Source organism: Vulpes vulpes, unplaced genomic scaffold (assembly GCF_048418805.1).
Source record: "Vulpes vulpes isolate BD-2025 unplaced genomic scaffold, VulVul3 u000000644, whole genome shotgun sequence".
Lineage (NCBI taxonomy): Eukaryota > Metazoa > Chordata > Mammalia > Carnivora > Canidae > Vulpes > Vulpes vulpes.
The window spans coordinates 1,760,875-1,782,718 of NW_027325787.1; the positions used below are offsets into that span (position 1 = coordinate 1,760,875).

Below are 21,844 nucleotides of genomic sequence, written 5' to 3' on the forward strand. Positions count from 1 at the left end.
CTCTCCCCCACATAAAACCCTCTGCACAGCTTTCCAGAGCTTGGACGCTTGCTGCCTCCAGGCCTGGGGCTCCCTGCACTGTGGGATCCAGGCAGGCCCCAGGCAGCACCTGCCCCCAAATGCCCCGGGCTAAGGTGTCTGTCACACTCGGCCATCGTGACTCTCAGTGCTGACCCAGGACCCTTTCTGCGTGGCCCAAATTACAGCAACCTCCCGGAGCAGACTATGAGTCTGTCTGCTGCTCAGAACAGAACTCAGATGCTCACAGTAAGCTCTCAACCCCATGTGTAAACAAGAAATACACACAGCACACTGTCAACCCCTTGGGCAGCACAGAAAATGACTAAAAAAGGCTCGAAACACTCTGACACATGACGTTCCAGCCAAATAAAGAATGAGATCTGTTCTCTCGGTGGGCTGTGTCCCAGAAGAATGCTTGGGGGGGTTGGGGAGAGGCTGACTCCTCCCCCTTGGGGCCCGTGTGAAGATGGGGTATTAATAACCCCCAGCTGTCCCCACGCGAGCCAGAGATTCCCTTCCCAGGGAAGAGCCGCAGGCTGGGAGGGAGAGAGGACGACGGGCCACTCTAATGTGCTGAGCTGGCAGGATGACAGGGAGACGTCGGCCTTCTCTCTTTTCACCTGAAGTTTTATTCTGATTACCGCCCTGTTCCATGGTAGCAGTAGGGGCAGAAAGGCAAGCGTCCAGATACCTGGTCCTGTAGCACAGGTCAACATCTCCTTCGTGGAGGGGGGAAAGGGGTGGACACGGAAAAAGTTCATTTCCAGATGGAAAAGGAACCTCTCCCCCGGCAATTGTTCGCCAGCCCAAGGCAGGATATCAGCCTGAATGTCAGACCAGCAACAGATCCAGGACAGATCGAGGAACACAGGCCTGTCCTCCACCTAGAGGAGGGTCTAATGAGCTCACATGAAGGCCTTGGCAGCTCACAGCTGCGAGGAGTGGGGCCTTTACAGCTTGGGGGAGCGGGGAGAAAACTCCTCCATCCACACTCCATCCAGGTCCAGACTCTGACATAGGAAGAGGAGGGGGGTTGTGTGCAGTCCCCTCCACTATCAGATCCCCCCTCAGATCCTCCCTGACTTCTGGCGGTGGAGGGGGGGGCGGGGGACGTCACTGACTGCTCTTCTAGACAGATGTGAGCCCAAATTCAAAGCTGGAGCCACTGACCTAGACCCAAAAGACTTCAAGGGGAAAAGGAACTGGTTCTGTGTCTGACAATTTAATCCTGGTTTGATTTACACAAGAACTTCTAAAAAGTCCTCATCTCCTAGGACTATCCATCATCTGCAGGAGTATCTTGGCTGCAGGAGTATCTTGAGATTAATTGCTTTGATGTGGAAAAACCCCCACGCTCACTCCGGGTGGAAAGGTTATTCTTTTAAAACAAAGCAAAAAAAGGGGGGGGGGGGGATAAAAAAAAAAAAGACATAGTAAAAAAAAGAAAAGAAATGCTGAAACTGACCCTGCTCTCCCAGCCACATGTGGACACTTAGGCACCTCTCGGGACAGACACGGCTTTTAGGCTGGGGCCAGGATTTCAAGCTCTGGATGATTAACATCACCTACATTTTTTTTTTAAGATTGTATTTATTTATTTATGAGAGACACACAGAGAGGCAGAGACACAGGCAGAGGGAGAAGCAGGCTCCCTGCAGGGAGCCCCATGCGGGCTCGATGCCAGGACCCTGGGATCACACCCTGAGCTAAAGGCAGATGCCCAACTGCTAAGCCACCCAGGCGTCCCAACATCACATACGTTCTTACTGGATGTGCTCTTCATTCCTTCAGAAGATATTTGAGACCGGCATCCAGTGCACAGCCACACGTTCCACAAAAACCTTCCATTTCCCCCTTAATTTATGCTTTTAGCGTCTCCACCTCATTACTGTACTAGAGAAGGTGGGGACCCATGTAAGCGTGCGACACTCAGCGCATGCCCAGAGCTCGGTGCTAAGTGCAGGAATAATGCAAGCTGGCCTCTCCCAGCTATCAATGCTAAATAAAGCCCCTCCCCCGCCCCTGCAGAAACCCTGGGGGGCTGTGACGCCCACATTTCTCTCGCACATCCACCAGTCCAACCTCTTGGTGTTCTCACTGGCTGTTTCAAATCCTCACTGTCAGACCCTAGGAAGTAACGCCCATAGCCACCCTCTGCAGCATCCTCCTAAAGAGTGTCCCTGAGGCCAACTTCCAGGTACCGTATGCACAACCCCAACAGCTGGTCTCACTTTGCTATGGGGATTCCCAGAGCCCAAAGGACTTAAAAACACACCCAGAAATCCAAAACAATACAGGGACGCTCCCAAAGCCCAGAGAAAGGAGAGGAAACATCCTATTTCCTATCTCTGGGTCACGGGTCACCCACCAGAACCAGAAGGTGGACATGGACCGGGAGCCTCTAGAAGGAAAGGGTGTCGGGGTCAGTCCTTTTTTCGGGTAAAACTATGGTAGAAGACACAGCATAAAACCGCCTAAAATACACATTCACATTTACCATCTCAACCAATCTCAAGGGTTGGGTGCAGTAGCGTTAAGTACGTTTCACACTGTTGTACCAAGCTCCAGGACTCTCCTCTTCACCTTACAGATTCAACCTCTACCCCGATCCCTACCACCCTGTTCCCCAGACCCTGGAACCACCATGCCACGTGCTATGTCCAGGAGTCTCACCGCTCCACGTCCCTCACATAAGTGGCATCACACAGTATTGGTCTCTGTGACTGGCTTACTTCCCCAGCATAATGGCCTCCAGTTCATCACATCGCAGCATGACCTACAACCTTGGCACTGGATCACCTCTTCCCACCACATAACCCCCAAACTCCCAAAAGGACCCAACCCAGTACCCTTTGGAGGTAGGGGGGTGGTTATGAACATGGAACCCCCAGGTCCTGACCTTGACCTCCCAAGAGCAGAAGAGAAACCTCAGTCACAACCAGAGGAGGGAACTTTCACAGGAAGAAGGAGGCTTCGTTGGTGACAATTCTGATAACTTTCTGTTTAAAAAGTCTGCTAAAGAGCTCATCAAAGTGACTCTGCCTTTAGAAATCATTTATCCTGAGCTTCCAAGATCAGACGAGATCAGGTGCGTTCAGGGTGGTATGGCAATGTCCACAATAGCCAAACTGTGGAAGGAGCCTCGGTGTCCGTCGAAAGATGAATGGATAAAGCAGCTGTGGTCTATGTATACAATGGAATATTCCTCAGCCATCAGAAACAACAAATACCCACCATTTGCTTCCACGTGGTTGGAACTGGAGGGTATTATGCTGGGTGAAATAAGTCACTCGGAGAAGGACAACATTATATGGTCTCATTCATTTGGGGAATATAAAAAAATAGTGAAAGGGAATAAAGGGGAAAGGAGAGAAAATGAGTGAAAATATCAGTGAGGGAGACAGACCATGAGAGACACCTAATTCCGGGAAACGAACAAAGGGTAGTGGAAAGGGAGGTGGGTGAGGGGATGGGGTGACTGGGTAACGGGCTCTGAGGAGGGCACTTGATGGGATGAGCACTGGGTGATATGCTATATGTTGGCAAACTGAACTCCTATATATATATACATATATATATATATTTTTTTTTTTAAAGCAATCAATTATCCCACCTTTTGAGCCCCAGTGTCACTAAAGACCAGAGATTCCTTGCAGGCAACACACTACAGCAGAACAGTGGGGGACAGCCTGTTTTGTAAAACTGCCCCAGGCAGTTCTCAGGCTGGCTCTGGACCCTCGGATGGGCCAGGTGCACTGTTTCTTTCAGACATAGTTCTTGGGATCACACTAAGTGGTATGGTGGCCCACCAGCCAGCATTTATTGCCTCCTAGTCCCTGGGAGGGCAAAGGCTGCCAGTTCCTTCCCTGAGAAAAGCCTCCAAATGGGTGCAGGACCCAGAGAAGGCAGGTGGGAGCTGAAATGATGGGGATCAGGGTCAAAGAGGTGGAGCAAGGGAAGGTGCTCCGATGGGAGAAAGTGCCAAGTCAAGACACAGGAGTATAGGGGAAGGGTGGACATGGAGGGGAGCGAAGATAGTGCTACAGCCTGGTAACAGGTGCGGTACACCCAGAGTAGCCCCAATCCTGCAGCAGGCACCACGCCGGGCATTTCACATGCTGGCACACACCCTCTGACCGGGGAGGTCGATTATCCTCCCAGTCCCCCTTGGACAAAAGAGGAAATGGCTTGGAGGGGTCGGATCACTTGCCCCCGGGGAGGAACAACCCCCCTGCCTGCTGTCTGCAGAACCATGGAGAGGGCACTGTCCAGGCCCCCCCCCCCCCAAGATACAGGCCAGGGGCAGACAAGGTCAAGGCGGCCTCACAGTTTACCTCCCAAAGGAAAAAATCAGGATGACAGGTGATGACAGGTGAAGCACATCAGATGTAAGCACCTCCTCCTCCCAGGTGACCTACACCCCAGTCTCCATCTGCTTCCCATAGAAAGCATAGGCAAGCTGTTTGGGTTTGACTGCCCCAGGTGGCTAAGGAGCCTGGACTTATCAGAAACCACCAGCTCAGGGGCCCCTGGGTGGCTCAGCAGTTGAGCGTCTGTCTTTGGCTCAGGTCGTGATCCCAGGGTCCTGGGATCGAGTTCTCCATTAGGCTTCCCATGGGGAGCCTGCTTCTCCCTCTGCCTATGTCTCTGCCTCTCTCTCTGAATCTCTTGTGAATAAATAAAGAAAAGAAAAAAGAAACCACTAGCTCTTTCTTTTGGCATCTCAACCTTGGAACATCCACAGCTGCAACTTAGTTTCCATGTGAAAAAAGCACAACCTTGTAAGTTCTAGTCTATAAAATTCCAACATCACACATTCTCACCGAAGAGGGGGGGAGGGGAGGGCATCTAGGAGACCAACTTAGCACACGAAGTGCCGAAATGCCTTCATACTTTCTGGAAAACCGGAGCAGCCACGATTCCAAGCTGTACAGGGAAGCAGGTTGCTCTGACTGATGACAGGAGCAGGATGGGTAGCCTGTTCGGCTGCTGTGGTTTGGAAAGGAGGCATTCATTTTTAAAGTTTCAACATCATTAAGCCTACACACTACAAAGCTCAGGGGAGCCAAGCTGGCTAGACAAAGTTGAAAACAATCAATGTAATTTCCACCCCCAGGGACGGAGCCTCCCCGGGACCTGACATATGGCATCTCCATCAGCAAAGCGCAACACCACATGAAAAGCAGACAAGGGGGCATGAAAGCAGCAGGGGACCCCTGTACAAGCTGAGCGGGATTCAAAGACGCCAGCCACCCCACCACCACCACTACCACCACCCCCGCACTGCATCTCTGACCTCCTTAATGGTCCGCTCCTATGTCCGGGATATGTCAGGCACTCAAGGGACACAGAACCCATACAGCAAGGCCCTGTTCTCCAAGACTCATCTACGAAGGAGCAACCAGGGGGACTCAGTAGGGCCATTCTAGCCTCTCCGGTCCAGGCACAGTAAGTACAAGAACAAGTTCCCTGAATGCTGGGACTTACTTATCTTCTGAGTTACTTGCTCCCGAGTCACAGGTTCTGTTGTGGTGTATACTGTCTCTAACACATGCCGACAGCAGACATGCTTCCGCGCTGGTGTGCGGATGAGACACAGAGACGCACAGCTTGCCTTTAAGACGTTTCACTGCTGGTGGCAGATAAAACCGTGAGATAACAGGTCTAAGGAGCTCAGTGCTCTGTAAGCACATAGGAAACTTTAAAAAAAAAAAAAAAACCCATAAAGGAGAAACATGTGTAAGGGCAAGTCAAACACCTACGTGCATGCTTATGGGACTAATCCCAACATGTCACAGTGTACCTCGTGGAGGGGACCCTTCATAATTCGCCTGCTAATAAATCAACGCAGCAGGCCCAGAGAGGCGCATCTGCCCACAACCCCTCCACCCAGCCAGTGAGCAGCTCACCCTCACCCACCAGCATGGAACCTGAGCAAGGCCCTTGTTCAACCTTCCTCAGGTCCTGAAGGTAGGCACTATTAACATCCCCGTTTCAGGTAAAAAAAAGACTCTGGGGAGATGAAGCTGCCCAAGGTCACAAAGGTGAGCGGTGAGCTTGAAGGAACTGCGTCTCCATCTGCCTCTGCAGAGAAAAGCAGCTGCTTTTCTTGCTCCATCCCCCCTGCTTGGCCCTTCCAGCTGCAGGACACAGACCAACTACAAAGTTGGCCTAGGAACATGAGCCATCACCAATAGGGCTCACCAACTCAAGACACCTGGCATTCTTTCTTTTTTCTTTTTCTTTTTAAGATTTTATTTATTTATTCATGAGAGATACTCAGCTCAGAGGCAGAGACTTAGGCAGAGGGATAAGCAGGCTCCCTGCAGGGAGCCCGGATGTGGGCCTGGATCCTGGGACCCCGGGATCATGCCCTGAGCCGAAGGCAGACACTCCACCGCTGAGCCCCCAAGGCATTCCAGGAAACCTGGCGTTACTTTATTTGAGTGTCACGAAAACCTGTAACATGGCATTACTGGTTTGTTATATGTGAAGTCAAATGACGTGCCCTCAGTCACACTGTTAGTAACAATGACACTTGAGTTTCTAGACCCTCAAAAGAATTAAGTGACCCAACCTGAGGAAGCAGTGGAGCTTGCCCTCACTTCTGCCCCCACACTTCCAGCTCACCTTCCGGCCCTTACCCCCCACCCCCAGCTCTGAGGTGGCTCAACCGCTTCCAGGGGGTGGTGGCTAAGCTCCTACCCCCAGCTGAGAAGCCAAACCTGCCTACTCCCCCCTCCAGAGCCAACGCCAGGCCCCGCCAGGTGGCACCCAACGAAGTATAAAATTTTGGACAAAAGAGATCCCATTTTCATTCTCATTCATTTGGAGAATATAAATAATAGTGAAAGGGAATAGAAGGGAAGGGAGAAGAAATGGGTAGGAAATATCAGAAAGGGAGACAGAACATGAAGACTCTTAACTCTGGGAAACGAACTAGGGGTGGTGGAAGGGGAGGAGGGCGGGGGGTGGGGGTGAATGGGTGATGGGCACTGAGGGGGCACTTGACGGGATGAGCACTGGGTGTTATTCTGTATGTTGGCAAATTGAACACCAATAAAAAATAAATTTATTATTAAAAAAAAAAAAAGAGAGATCCCATTTTCAAGCTCAACTGATGAACTCTTGAACTGGGCCCAAAGTGGCCACAGTTTTACAGGCAACTGCTCATAAAATTTCAACAGAGTGACAGGCAGTTGTAACTTAGGACAGTAAAGTTAATTAACACCTATACCAGGAACTGTTCTGTTTGGAAGCCTCAATAAAATAATCAATGAGATAGTAATCAGAAGCAGCTCAACCAGTCAGCCCCGGATGAGCCTTTTTTCCCCCCTCTTCCGTCCCTTATCTACATCATGTAATTACCCCTTCCTTCTTTCTCATAAAAGCTCGTTGCTTTCCCCCACACAAGTGGGAGACTTCCCTGGTCACTCTCGAATGTGTACTCGCTGAGTTACAATTCTGAGACCCTGAGCGCAGGAGATCTTGTTCCTCGTTCTCCTTTCACGGTGGACAGAAGCAATGGGAGGCCTCCCCCCATTCCCTCGGAGCACGGCCCTATATTTAGAACACCCCCACCCCGCCGCATCCCCTTAACCTGTTGAGAAACCCAATCCCAAGCCAACAGAACCCTCGCAGGGTGCAGCCAGGAGCCCTTCCAAAACCTCTGCCTCCCCTCAAAACATCGCCAACACACTCCAGATTGGGGGCCTCTTTGACACCTCTGTCATCCTTGGTGAACCCACCAATGTAAGACAAGCACTTCCTCACCCTCCTCAGCACCAGAAAGATGGCTCAAGTCATGTCATAAAGGAAAGGACCAAGGCCCTGGGTGTGACGGCACAGTAGCAGAAAAACTCCACCTTTTCCAAAAAGAACAGTTGAACAACAAAAACTTATTAGTCCTGGAGGTGAGCCATGCGGGCGGCTTTACGGAGGGGCGAAGCCTGCCCGGGCAAGTTCTTCAGAGACTCCTTCTGGCAAAGTAGTTGTAACGTCCAACATGCTGATCTTGGCACTCAACACCAAAACCCAAGGCAGGGGAGAGACTTTTTTTTTTTTTTTTTTTCACTAAAAACTGGAGAAATCCATTTCCCTCCTTCTTGTCACAAAGGAATGGTTCCCTCTTACCTCCTGCAACCCCACAGGTGCCTAGTGCACTACGAAGTAAGTTTCTACCGTGGCTCACCCAGCAGTGCTGGGTTCCAGGCCCTTGAACATGCACAGCCCAGTTCTGAACCCACAATGAACACAAACTAACTGAAAAGGAGGCCAATTTGCTCCCCCTAAGAACAGCACGGCCCATCCTCAGCCTCTGGGCGCTTCGCAGTTGTGATTTAGGTCGTATTTTGCTGGAAGCACAAATGCAAACCACTTGCCGGACTGGGGGCTGGAGAGGACCTCCCCCCACACCAACGTCCACCCCCAGGTCTCTTCGATGCTTGAACCTTCCCAGTAGGGCTGGTAAAAGGACGCCTCTGGAAAGCCATGGCCACACACTCAGAGAACCCTTGAACAGAAGGTGGAGAAGTCAACCCCTGGTGAAAGAACACACAAAACAAACGGGATTCTGGGGCAGCCCGGGGGGCTTGGCAGTTTAGCACTGCCTTTGGCCGGGGGTGTGATCCTGAAGACCCAGGACTGAGTCCCACATGGGGCTCCCTGCATGGAGCCTGCTTCTCCCTCTGCCTGTGTCTCTGCCTGTCTCTCTCTCTCTCTCTCTCTCTTTCTCTCTGTCTCATGTCTGTGTCTCTCATGAATAAATAAATAAAATCTTTAAAACAAACAAACAAAAAAGGAATGGGATTCTGGAGACACGTGCCAGTCAGAGGAAGGGGAGGAGCCGGACAAAGTTCGGATTTGCAGATGCAGAAGAGACCTGGGTGCGCCTAGGCCGTCCTGGGCACCTGGGTGCAGTGCTGCGTGCAAGGGCCAGGAGGGAAGGAGCGCCACGGTGCAGCTTGCAGCTAGGGGACAGGAAGAAAAGCCCCAGCAATTCAAGGTCTGGACTCAAGGTCAACAGGAGGAGCCCACAGAGACCAGAAGGACAGTGTCGACACATGCTCTCCCCACCTCCTCAGTCTTGGTCGGTCTCTCTCTCTCTCTTCTCCTGGCCCTGAGCCTCCATCGGTCTGGCTGAGGTCCAGCTCCAGTAATTATATCAGACCCACCTTTCACCCTCCCCACCCTCCGGAATCAGCCCTCATTCTCTGCAGCCTGAGGCCAGCCACTCCTGTATCCCACCTGTGGCCTAACCCCGGAAGTGCTGGCTTCAGAAGCGGCCTGAAGCAATCCAGCTCCTTCCTTTGGGGCTCCAGGCTGGTATGAAATCTAGTTTTCAACACAGGGCTGGGGTGGGGGGGACAGTCAGGAGCCCCTTGGGGAGCAGCACCCCAGCCTGGCCTACCACGTGAGGCTCCGGCCCAGGCCTCACCTCAGCCCAGCGGCAGTATGGATCCTGAGCAGCCCTGCCAACCTTCACAGGACATGGCTCTGCCCACATCAAGCTCTCTTCCTACACGATGGATTACAGAGAGCCTAGTTTTTAGAAAGACATTTCACCACACAGCTGACGACCAAGAAAGCCTCGGCTATCTGGGGCTGTCCTCTGCCTTTCCGACTTCCTCCACGAGCCTCACTTGCCTCATCTGCCAAACGGACACAGCAATTTCTTCCCCACGGTGCCAAGGCCTGGCTTGCAGGAGGCACCGCTGCCTTCTCTCAATCTTCTGATGGGGGCAAAAAGCTGAATCTCAAAGTCCCTGCTTGCTCTCAATATGCCTCGACAGCATTTCTTCTAGAACCAAAAGGGAGAAAAAAAACACCAAAGAAATCAAGTCCAACTGACACTTGGTCTCCCATTTTGCAGAAACAAAACCTGCCTCTGGAAAGGTCTGGGTGGGGCTATGACCAGGCATCCCCAGCTCAGTTTGCTCCATCCCTGCTCAGCAGGACAGGGAAGGTCACAGGTCAGGAGCTAATGCCTTCTGTTTGGCCTAAACAAAGGGAATTCTAGCGGCCCTGAGAGCTGCTGCCCTGCTGCAGTTCCCCCTCCACCTCCACCTCACTCAGCCCCATCTGGTGGCCCTGAACCCCTCCCCCAAGTCCTGGTGGCAGCAGGGGGCAGATCTGCTGCAGAACCCCCCGCCCCCCCCCCCCCCAGGCTCACCCCAGATGGAGTGTGCAACAAGTGCAGTCCATGCTCCCACATGGGCAACACCCCACAGGTGTCTGTGGGACTCCCCTCTGACCCCCCCTTGGTCCAGGCCCCCAGGATCTGCCCTGACTCCCTACTCCTTCCCAATACCAATCCATTCTTGATGTGGGTGAGTGCCTGCATTTCCTTTCTTCAATTTTCTCCTTTTTAGAATGTTCCCGAAGACTCTCGAGTGCTTCAGGATGAAGCGTCAATTCATCAGCATGGCATCCGCCCCGCTGGCACCTCATCGTCTTCCTCCTTCACCCATCACCCCCAGCAAAGATACTCAACCTCTAGCCGCCCTGCAGTGATTTAATCACCCCCGGGGCTAGCTTAGTCTCTACAGCTTTGCAGGTGCTGTTCCTAGCCCCAGGACGCCCCCCCAGGCACCCCAATTTGTGCCAGTCCAGCTCCTAAGGCTCGGGGCAAGCATCACCATTAGAGAGCTCCCCATGAGCTTCACCCTTCCCGGGGTGTTAGAGCCTCTCCCCCACACCACCGGATGTGGCGTCGGGGCACGGAGGACGGCCTTAAGGACAAGGAAAAGAGCCAGGCAGCGCCTTGCAAGGGTCACCCACGTCTCTGGGCCCCCGGAGCTTCCCCATCCCACATTCCACCACAACCCTTAGAGACGACAACGACGAGGGCCAGGAAGTGAGATGAGGGAAAGAGGAAAGGAGGGGTCCGCAGACCACCGCCCCTCAGGCTCACTTCCAACAGCGTCCGGACGGTTCCGGTGGAACTGTACACAGACGGCTCCCGGGCAAGCTCCCGGGGCCCGGGGCAGGCCCGGGGCAGAACGAGCGCTCCCACGGGGGACACGGGACCGGGCGATCCCTGACGCCGGCCGCCCCGCCTCACCATCACCACCGAGTCGTCAAGCCAGCACCCGACGACAGCCCCACACCAGGGAGCTCGCCCAGACGCACCTCGGAAGCTCAGCCCTTCAGCCCGCGGCGGGGCCAGGGAAGGCTCATCGTCCCGACAGGCGACGGGCACGACGGCAGCTCCGCGAGGAACGCACGGCCTGTGAGAAGGCAGTGCCCGCGCCGAGGGCCGGAGTCCTCGACCCTCACGCCCTCTGACCCGGGGCTTCCGCAGCAGGCCTCGACCCCACGGAACCGGAAACGTCTGGCCAAAGTTTGGGCACCCAGCACGGTGGTGGTGCTGATGATCCCCAGGCGGAGGGGACTCAGGACCAACCATACCCAGAGCCACACGACGGAGCGCCACCTGGACGCTAAAATTCCTGGCAGGAACGTTTAGCGACACGGGGAGCCGCTCCCTGCACCGCAAATGAAAAGAAAGCAGCTTTCGCTCAGCACCAGGGCTCTAACCCACACCGTGACGCCCCGTGCACACAGACCAAAGATGGGCGGGTGACCACGGCATCCCTAAGTGGTGAGGTAATGCGTGCGCTTCAACCTCCTTGTTTCTCCCAATCTTGTTTTTATGATAAAAATATTTTTGGGCAGCCCGGGCGGCTCAGCAGTTTGGCGCCGTCGCCTTCGGCCCAGGGTGTGATTCTGGAGACCCGGGCTCAAGTCCCACGTCGGGCTCCCTGCATGGAGCCTGCTTCTCCCTCTGCCTGTGTCTCTGTCTCTCTCTGTGTCTCTCATGAATAAATAAAATCTTTAAAAATATATATTATTTTTAACGTCCTCAGAATATAAATATAAGCTACAAAATCAAGAATATCCTCCCTCTCCACCCATGAAGTCTCACAGCCCTCCTCTATAAACCAAAGGTGGAGGGGCGCCTGGGAAGCTCAGTCAGTTGAGCGCCCAACTCTTGATTTCAGCTCAGGTCCTGATCTCAGGGTCATGAGCTCGAGCCCCGTGTCTGGCTCTGCACTGAGCAAAGAATCTGCTCTTCTCTGTTTCTCTCCCTCTCCACCCCACCTCCTGCCCCTACCCATCTGCTCATGCTCATGCTTATAGTGATATAAAATAAACCTTAAAGAATAAAAACAAATAAAAACAAAAAAATAAAAACAAAATTCTCCCCTGCAAATTTGATACACCGTATAATTCATAAGGCAAATTCTGCTGTTGCTGCAGAAATGGCCAGTGCGGGCTCTTAAGTTCCCCCGAACCCTCTCCCTATCCATGAAAACAGGTCATACCCACCCGGGGAGGCTTCACTTTACACCCTACCAAGCACACGAATGAGACAGAGTACATCAGCCACATTCCCACCAACCTATCAAATGTACATTTCCTTCTATTCTTACTTTTGATGAAAGTCGTTTCTCAACCCGAGTGCATGCATTTCCAGAGATAATTCTAATTTTAACTAGTCGGCCCATGCTTATCTATAACAGCCACCACCGAAAATGGACAGATCTCAAAAACAGGCCAAGTGGGGAAAAGGTACAGGCAGTGTATGGAAGTTTTATCTAAAGGCACCACCCAGGGATCCCTGGGTGGCGCAGCGGTTTGGCGCCTGCCTTTGGCCCAGGGCGCGATCCTGGAGACCCGGGATCGAATCCCGTATCGGGCTCCCGGTGCATGGAGCCTGCTTCTCCCTCTGCCTGTGTCTCTGCCTCTCTCTCTCTCTGTGATTATCATAAATAAAAAATAAAAAAAAAATTTAAAAAAAAAATAAATAAAATAAATAAAGGCACCACCCAGGGCAGCGGGGGTGGCTCAGTGGTTTAGTGCCACCTTCGGCCCAGGGCATGATCCTGGAGTCCCAGGATCAAGTCCCACATCAGGCTTCCTGCATGGAGCCTGCTTCTCCCTCTGCTTCTCTCGAATAAATAAAATCTTTAAAAAAAAATAAAGGCACCACCCCAAACGACACATGGATATATGTCCACATACAGACACACGCACATGGACCAAGGATTTAACGACATGAACCAGATACTCACCAAGTTAACAATGGGGATTATCTCCAGGGACAGAGGGAGAGAGGGAGAGAGGGAGGGAAGGATAACTGGACACGGTAGTGGTGTCCTGGGGGCTTTAATCAGAGGAATTTTATTTGCCGGCAGGGGCGGGGGGGAGCCTAAAGTAGATATATGAACGCTAGTCACATGTTCATATTTATTTCTGATATACAAGTTCATCAGAACCATCTGTACTACTTTTTGTTTTTTGTTTTTTAAGATTTTACTTATTTATTCATAAGAGCCAGAGAGAGAGAGAGAGAGAGAGAGAGAGAGAGAGAGAGAGGCAGAGACACAGGCAGAGAGAGAAGCAGGCTCCATCCAGGGAACCTGATGCGGAACTCGATCCCAGGACCCCGGGATCATGCCCTGGGCCAAAGGCAGGCACCTTCGTTCTGCTATTTCTTCTGAGATACAAACAACATTCTGGTTGGTCCTGGCCTCCAACCATGGCAAGAGACCAGAGCTCCTAAGAGCCACGTTCAAGGACCTCATAAAACAAAGCTTCCTGGAAATGACCAGTAAACCTCGGCGGTCTCTGGCCATCGCGTGACTATGGAAGCTGAGACCCACGAGGGCCCATCATCTTCTGGACAGATGGGAACCCAGGGGGCCCAGACAAGGAAGACCGACTATTCCCAACACATGATTAGTAATGACGGGCGCTCAACCAGACTCTGCAAATTCCTGTCAAGGTAAGTTCTGCAGCTGGGTCCTTCCATCCACCTGCGGGTCCCGATTTCAAGACAGAGATCTATGTATACCTGACAACAAAGATCAACACACACCGAATTTATCCAGGCTGATGACTGAAGTGCTTCCCACCAGCATAAAAGCCAAAGCAGCCTCAGTAACCTCCCATGACCAGCAGGCCAGGCCAGGGAATGGCAGTGGGACACCAACACACAAGGCTCAAAGAATAAACACTCATCAGCCACTGCTGTACCAGGGATTTCTGTTTATACTAGATGCACTTTCCCACCGGCCCCACTAGCTAATGAACACACATCTAATGTAAATACTCAAGAATCTGAATATTTAAAAAATCATTCTATAAATCCAAAATGTAACTCAAAAAAAAAAAAAAAAAAGACAACGACTCAGATGAAAAAATACTTTGGCTGATGAGCAAGTAAAACAGGCATCATGAGCTGGCCAGCCAGGTGGCTTGAGGCAGAGAGCAGGTCTAGTCAAAGACTGCCTTTCCTCCAGGCCCCTCAGCAGATGTTGGGTCTGCGTAGGCCCCTCTGGGAGCTGCTACCTCCACCTTGGACCATCAGCCTTTTCTTGTGTAAAAGGCATCGAGTAAACCAAGCGTTCTCTTCTCTGCTTCCTTGTCCAGGACAGATGAGATGTCCCCTGTTGTATGTGATGGAGAGGAGCCCTCTGTGGAGATCAGCTGAAGATGCCTCTTGCAGACATCTCTAGGAACACTGCAACCCTGGGTTCCTACAGGTGCACATGACAACCACCTGGAGGGCTTACAAGACGTCCCACTAGACCTCCCCAGCCCGTCTGGGGAAGGGCCTGATGGTCTGCACCTAACAACTTCCCAGGTGATGTTAATGCTGTAGGTCTGAGGACCACACTTTGAGAAGAAACCCACTGACTCCCAAGCCTGCTGGAAAAATGGCAAGACCAACAGCTGGGGGGACTTCTGAAAACGCAGGTGCTAGCCCCCAACCCCAGAAAAGTCCAAGCAGCAGGTCAGGAGGCAGCCTGAGACCCTGGCAAACACACCAGGGGTCAGACTGAGTCTGGTCATGCTGGTTTTCGCCCACCTTCTACCTTCTGCCCTAGGAAGGATAAGGTCAAGGATCCTTGTCTCCACAGGTTTTCAGAGGCAAAACTTGAGCTTCCTTGAATAGTACAGACTTAACACACAAGAAGGGTTCCCCCATCCTTTCTAACTGCCCCTGCCCCATGGTGCCTCGGAAAAGGAGGGGACGGCCAGTGGGCAGAACCACTGCTTGGCAAACAAAACCCAAGGCTGGACTCTGTGAGCTCAAGGAGTCTACCAACATATCACAGGTAAGCAAGAGTCCCGCTCACTCGGGAGCAAGCTCTCGCCCTTCCAGAACACCACCGTCATAGAAAGAATGACATGTGTCTTGCTTCATCCTGAGCCCTCATAGCCTGGAGGGCTACGTTCACAGGAGGACTTGGGCAGGACTCCTCTCAGAAAACTTTATTGAGTGACCTTTCATAATCATAACCAATTATGTTTACGCTTTAAAGTCAGGTAGAAGGGAGAAAGGCAGGATATGCAATTGTATATACGGCATGACCACAACAGTAAGAAACAAAAACTATTCATGCAAAAACTGGAAGGAAACAGTAAAAATATTAATAGGGATTGTCTTCAGATGGTGGGATTGTGGGTGGTTCTTTTCTTCTTGCTACTTATTTTCCTAGCTATTCAGAAAGAGCATACATTACTTATAAGACCAGGACTCCCATCTGTTTTACAATAAATTGGAAAGAAAACAAAAATATTCAGAGCTACCCACACGTAACCCATGTCAGCCCAGAGAGGAAGAGGCCCGCTAGCTCTCTCCAGGGAGCAGGGGCGCCTGAGAACACAGCCGGCTCTGAAGCCTCTAGCTGGTGCCTGCAGCCACACCTGCTCCAGGCTTGGGCTTCAACACACAGCAGCCCTGCCCTCAGGGTTAACAGTGCAACAGCAGCACAAGGATGCGGGGTCCTCCTCTCTCCCTGTGGGTCTTTCTGGGCCCTGAGAACAGACCTGTTCCTCTTTTCCTACCCCCACGTCTCATCTTCTGGAATTCTACACAGAGTGGCAATCTGCTTCCACACTGACACGATGTCAAGTTCCTTGGGCCAGCCCAGGTCTGGACTGTCAGGAGCTGCTGCTCGCCCCTAGGGTGTGACTTCTTGGGCCAGAGGACAGCCTCTGCGTGGCCAACAGCTTGCAGCAAGAGCCTGGCTGCTCTGTGCTGCTCGCAGAGAGCTCCTTCCACCTGGGAGTTTCATCGCTGTCACCAGGGAGAGGTTACCACCTCCCCAGCACACCTGGGGCCCAAGACACACCTGTCAAGCTCTCTCCACTGGCTCTGGCCAGCCTCTCAAGCCTGCTCTGAATTTCTGTATCTTTCCCGTTCATCTCCTCTCAAGTTTGGATTCACCTGAAACATGGTGAAACAGACCTTTACCTGAGCAACTGCACAACTCAGACCTTGATAGAACGAGAACAGGCCGGTCTTGTGCCTCCACGTCTCTGTCTACCTCTACACCCCTTCCCCTTCTCTCCTTCTCACGACCCTCAAAACATGGAAATTCCATCACCTACCAAGACTCCGCTCAGTGCCCCCTCCCCTCCAAGAAGCCTTCCCCACTCCTCTGTAGCCTGGGTCAGGCATCTCTCGAGCAACCTGCACCATGTACTTCCCCAGGCACTTAGCACACAGCATCAAAAGTACCTGCTCACCACAGTGCCTGTGGATAGGGCTCAAGCCCTAAGTGCATGCTGAACCACGGGCCCAGCCCCCCAGATGGCCAGAACCAAGTTCACTGGCAGCCCCACAACCCTTGCTCAGCTTCCCCTGCCTGTGGCCATCCCCACGGAAACCCTTGCTGAGTATTCCCTGCTTGTCCACAGCATGCCCAAACCTGAGTGTGGCGCCCCTCGGACAGCAAAACAAACCCACTCAGCCCCACAGAGCCAGCTAGCCTAGGCACCTGCTCCTCAGCATGGTTGACATCTCTCTGGGGATGTGTGGATAAGAGGATGGGGCTAGATCTAAGCTTCCCAGGGACTGCTCAGAAAGGCCATGGTGCTGGGCCACTGATGGTCCACGCAGTGAGCACAGGTGGCTTGAAAAACTGACCGTGCAGGGAAGCGTCCCAGCACAGCAAGCCTCCCTCACGCACCCCACTGTCCACTCCCACCCCCTCCATCTGCTAATTCGTACAGAGTCAGAGGAAGGGCTCCTGCAGCAACCACAGCACCCAACAGGAGCTGGCCCAGCATGCAGCACGTCATCTCGGCTGACCTCAGAACCTGCAACCACTGCATGAGGACAGAGAGCAAGCCACGGCAGCCCGAGGGCTCCTCCTCATGCTGACAGGGACCTCACCTCCATGAAGAGGATCCCTAAACCCCAGCACCGAGACCAAGGTACACTCCAGGAAGCAGATGCCAGCAACAGGTCCCAGAGGCAGTCTGCCCAAGGAATCAGTGAAGCCCCAGCATGAATTCTGGAAAAGGTTTGTTCTTGGGCAGCGGTTCTCAAACTGTGTTCCCTGAGGTCCTGGGAACCTACAGAGATGCCCCAGTGGGAGAGGAGGTGCTGAGCAGAGAACACGGGGCCCCCCTAACCCTCAAGTCAATCAGAGTCACTAGAGATTCACCAGGGGTCTCAAGAAAAAATGTACAGGGGGAGAAAAGGTTTGCTGCTAAGGGCTCTTTGGAGAACCCGGGTGGCTCATTCAGTGATGCATCTGCCTTCAGCTCAGGTCATGATCCGAGGGTCCTAGGACCAAGCCCCACATCGGGCTCCCTGCTCAGTGGGTAGCTTGCTTCTCCCTCTCCCGCTCCCCCTGCTTGTGTGCTCTGTTAAATAAAATCTTTAAAAATGTTAAACAAACAAACAAAAACAGCCCAGAGCTCTGAGATAACACAGTTTAAATCCATTTCCCATTAACATCAACCTTCCCACCTTGCTGACCTTCCGAAGGCTGGTATGGGGATTTTAGCAGCCGTTCCCCATCAGGCCCCCTTGCCCAGCCCATCACCTGTCTGCTGGTGAGACAGAGGGAGCACCTGACAAGAGGACACACCGTAAACCCCAGTGCTCCTATCCACAAGCTGGGGGCTTGAATACAACCGTTCTATGGTACCTTTTCTCTCTCCATCCTTTCAGTTGCTCCTCAACAAAGACTCACTCAACTGTGGGTGACACCCAGTCAGGGTGCCCCAGGTAGAGCCCGATCCCCGTTCCAGAGCACTCTTGGGGTGGCGGCTGTGAATCAAGAACAGTCCCTGGGGTCCCCACCATACCAGGCACGATGCTTTGCACGCAGCGCAAAGGACATTTCCCTGAACAAAATGATCCAACATCTGACCCTTTCCACAGCGCAAAGAAAAAAGGATGCAAGTGAAAATACACCAAGCCTGAGCAAGCACATGCCTAACCATGAACACTGTTTCCTCTCGGCTTCCTGCGGGGAAACCGTTCAGGGACGATACCACCAGATGCAGAACAGAACCTCAGGGGAACAGAGTTCCCAGCCCTTACCTGGTAGTAGGTCTTGATATTTCTCACCAAGATGGTCAAGTTCTGAATGCGGAGGTTCACGTCGTTGTTTACATGTTTGTTGATGCGCTGATTTGTTGGCCTGGGGTCTCTAGAAAAGAAAGAGGAGAATGGAAACTGCACATCCCAGCATTTTGCCACCCACCCGAGTTCCCAGCTGAGGGTGAGCTCCAGGCCACCCCCAGCCTCCGACACTACTGGCTCCTCTCGAGTCAAATCCGTATTACCCCATTGCCAAGCTGTGGACCTTAGGGGAGGCCCCATCACCTCCCTGCTCCCGCCCCCGCACCAACCCAGCACAGCCTTGAGTCAAAGTTATTTCCGTTCCTGCTAACAGCACCCATAAACCACTACCAGCTGTCGATGCAGACCCCAAAAATTCTACCGAATAAAGACCAAAACAAGTTGTTTGAAGATTAAAAACATTAAAAGCTGAACCAACAAAAACATATAAAATAATGAGAGGAAAAATATGGTACATTTCCTGACATAATAAATTAAAATCATTCACGTTCCATCTCACTGGGGTCCCCATTCCTGGGATCAGATTGGTCCAGGGCTGATGCTGCCTGTGACTGACATGTCGGGGACACAATTCTACCCTGAAAAACCAACAGCAGGAGTCTGTGATGTGACATGGTGTACCAGGCACCCTCCGAGAAAGGCTAAGAGCAGAGATCTACATAATTCATGTGGGAAACCCCCACGGCGTCCTTTATTTTCTAATCTCAGGCAAAAGTCAGGTCTGGTTGTGATGAAACTAGAAATCTGAATCAAGTGATTTGTATTTCCACTCACCTACCTCCCGGGACACTTCTCTAAATGATTCTTCTGGGAAGAGAATAGACCCAGTGGACCAGATTTGGCTTCACCTCCCCGTGTACCACCCCACGCTTTTCATAACAAAGCCCTCCCTCCCATGTCACTAATTCAAATGAGGGCCCTTTTCAGGGTTTTTAGCTGTGGGGTCTCTAGGTGGCAAGGGGGGCAGAGAGTCAGCCTCTTCCTCAGGGATCTGCCTCACAAGGGGATGGGAGCACAGAGGTTTGGGGAGTTAAGGAAATTGACCTCAATGCCACACGGCTCATTCCAAAACCAATAATTAACACAACATCGACAAACAAAAATGTTTTTAAAACCCACAAGTAGAAATCATTTCAGACATCACTGAAACTACAATCTTTTTTTTTTTTTTTTAATAGGAACTGTTTAGAATTTGACCATTAACTGTTTGACATATACAGCAGGAGTCCCTGCCCTGTACACTGCGTGTATGCAAAGCCCTTTACCAATTCGGGGCAGTAATAGCCACAGATTTTATTCAATTAGCCTGGATCCCCTAAAATAATCACATGGGTACCTTGGGGCAACCAGGGAATCTCTTTTCAACCGTCATGTGACAACGTTTCTTATTGTCCCCACACAGTAATGGAGTCTGGCCAAGCCATTTGCACGTTATGTGTCTCTTGGAGCCATTCATTACTGAGAAAACAAAGGTTAACAGTTCAGTGAAAATTAATTTAGGAATAGAGGCAGCATTCAGCCTTTCAACCACAAGGGCACTTTTAGTCACAAAAATACACTTAACATTACAAATAATTTATCTTCAAGGCTCACTTCTCCTCTCTTCAGATACCTCAAGCGAGGAGAAGCAACTTCATTAAGCGACTCAAATACTTCTTAAAACAGAACTCAGAGAACACGCAGAGAGTTTTCTGTTTTGTGTCTGTCGTCCCAGCTTGAAGTCAGAGGGCCCGGCCCACAGGCGGGAGGGTGGGGGGAACGCATGGTGCGCATTCACTGAGTGTGCAAAGGCACCACACAGGCCCAGATGGGGACCCGCCCGGATGGGGACCCGCAAGGCTCTCAGAGGACAGAGCGCGGAAGCCTCCGACCAGCTCTGCTTTTGTTCTCCAGGTTCAGCTCACTGAAACAGCACTCCACAAGAGCCTTGACATTTACCGTATGAGTAATTAGACTAATTATCACCATCATTAGTGTTCCATCCTTTAACTAAGGCTCTCAGGGTAGAGGTTATGGAGAAACAACTAGAAACAAAAGTCAACTGCGGTTAAGGAGGGCTCATCATCACTGTCCCAGCAAGGAGTAACCCCCACCCTTCTGTGCTCAAAAAAAAAAAAAAAAAAAAAAGGGTCAGAAGACACAGGACTGGCCAAGGTTCTCTGGGCCCCAGGGTGCTCAGCTGCAAAATGACTACAGGATCCTTCCAGCCCTAGGCTGTCATTTTAGAGGGCCAGATCTGCACTAGCAAACATGGACCATACTTGGTCCTATGTCCCAGGAAGAGGACATCCTATCACCACTGCACAACTGCATATCCCCAAAAGCCATCATTACAACAAGGATCTTTTTTGCATAATAGCCGTAGAATACAAAAGTCCAAGAGTCCCCTATGGAGGTGTCAGAGGACAGGAGAGAGACACTGGGTACAAGCTTCAGACAGCTCGTCCAACTCAGGAGAGTTCAGAGTCAGAGACTTCCAAAATTTAAAAATCAATCAAGAGGGGATCCCTGGGTGGCGCAGCGGTTTGGTGCCTGCCTTTGGCCCAGGGCGCGATCCTGGAGACCCGGGATCGAATCCCATATCAGGCTCCCAGAGCATGGAGCCTGCTTCTCCCTCCGCCTGTGTCTCTGCCTCTCTCTCTATCATAAATAAATAAAAAAATTTAAAAAATTTAAAAAATAAAATAAAAATAAAAATAAAAATCAATCAAGAAATGATGTGTTGATATAGGGATGTCCACAATGTATCACGGGTTAATAAATAAGGATGCTAAAAGACAACAGCATGAGCCCACAACCATAAAAAATCCCTTAAGGAGTTTCTATCTATATACTATAGATGACATCCAGAAGACACTAGAATAATAGCATTGCTACTTCCACGTGGTAAAATCATGGACAATTTTATCTGGCTCACTTTTCTTTCCCTATTTTTCTACAACCAACGTAAATTTTTGGTACAGTTTTTAAGAACTCAAAACCCCCACAAGTATCATACTCTGTAGTCAAAAGAGGAAATAACATAAGTTCACAAAAATATTTTTTGCTCCAACACTTTCCCGCCAACACAAACTCATTCAACTAACAAGCACTTGCCCTCAGCTTTTATATATGCAGAACAGGACTAGAACTCCTCTTCCAACACACTGGCGGGGGGGCGGGGGGGGGGGGGCGGGGGGGGCGATGGCGGGGAATTAAAAGCATTACTACAAATGCTTTTTAGAAACAGAAAACTCAGAATGCCTGGCTGGCTTGGTTGGTGGAGTGTGCAACTCTTGATCTTAGGGTTGTGAGTTCGACTCCCATGTTGGGTGTAGAGATGGCTTAAAAATTTTTTTCTTAAAAAAAGAAACAAACTTAGGAAACTCTCCAGTTTGACCAAAGGATATTTCCAACCCATAAATAATATATTATCTTGAATTTTGCAAT

The 21,844-nt window shown here is 51.4% G+C and overlaps 1 protein-coding gene across 2 annotated transcripts in view; it reads right to left on the bottom strand.

The window, feature by feature from the left end:
- The window catches only part of CCDC88C (coiled-coil domain containing 88C), a 121,582-nt gene that overhangs the window by 95,383 nt on the left and 4,355 nt on the right, over positions 1–21,844 (bottom strand). For both annotated transcript variants that reach the window (XM_072745575.1, XM_072745573.1), the window contains exon 3: positions 18,374–18,482. In XM_072745575.1, the coding sequence (XP_072601676.1) occupies positions 18,374–18,482 (109 nt within the window). The remainder of the gene's footprint in view (positions 1–18,373; positions 18,483–21,844) is intronic.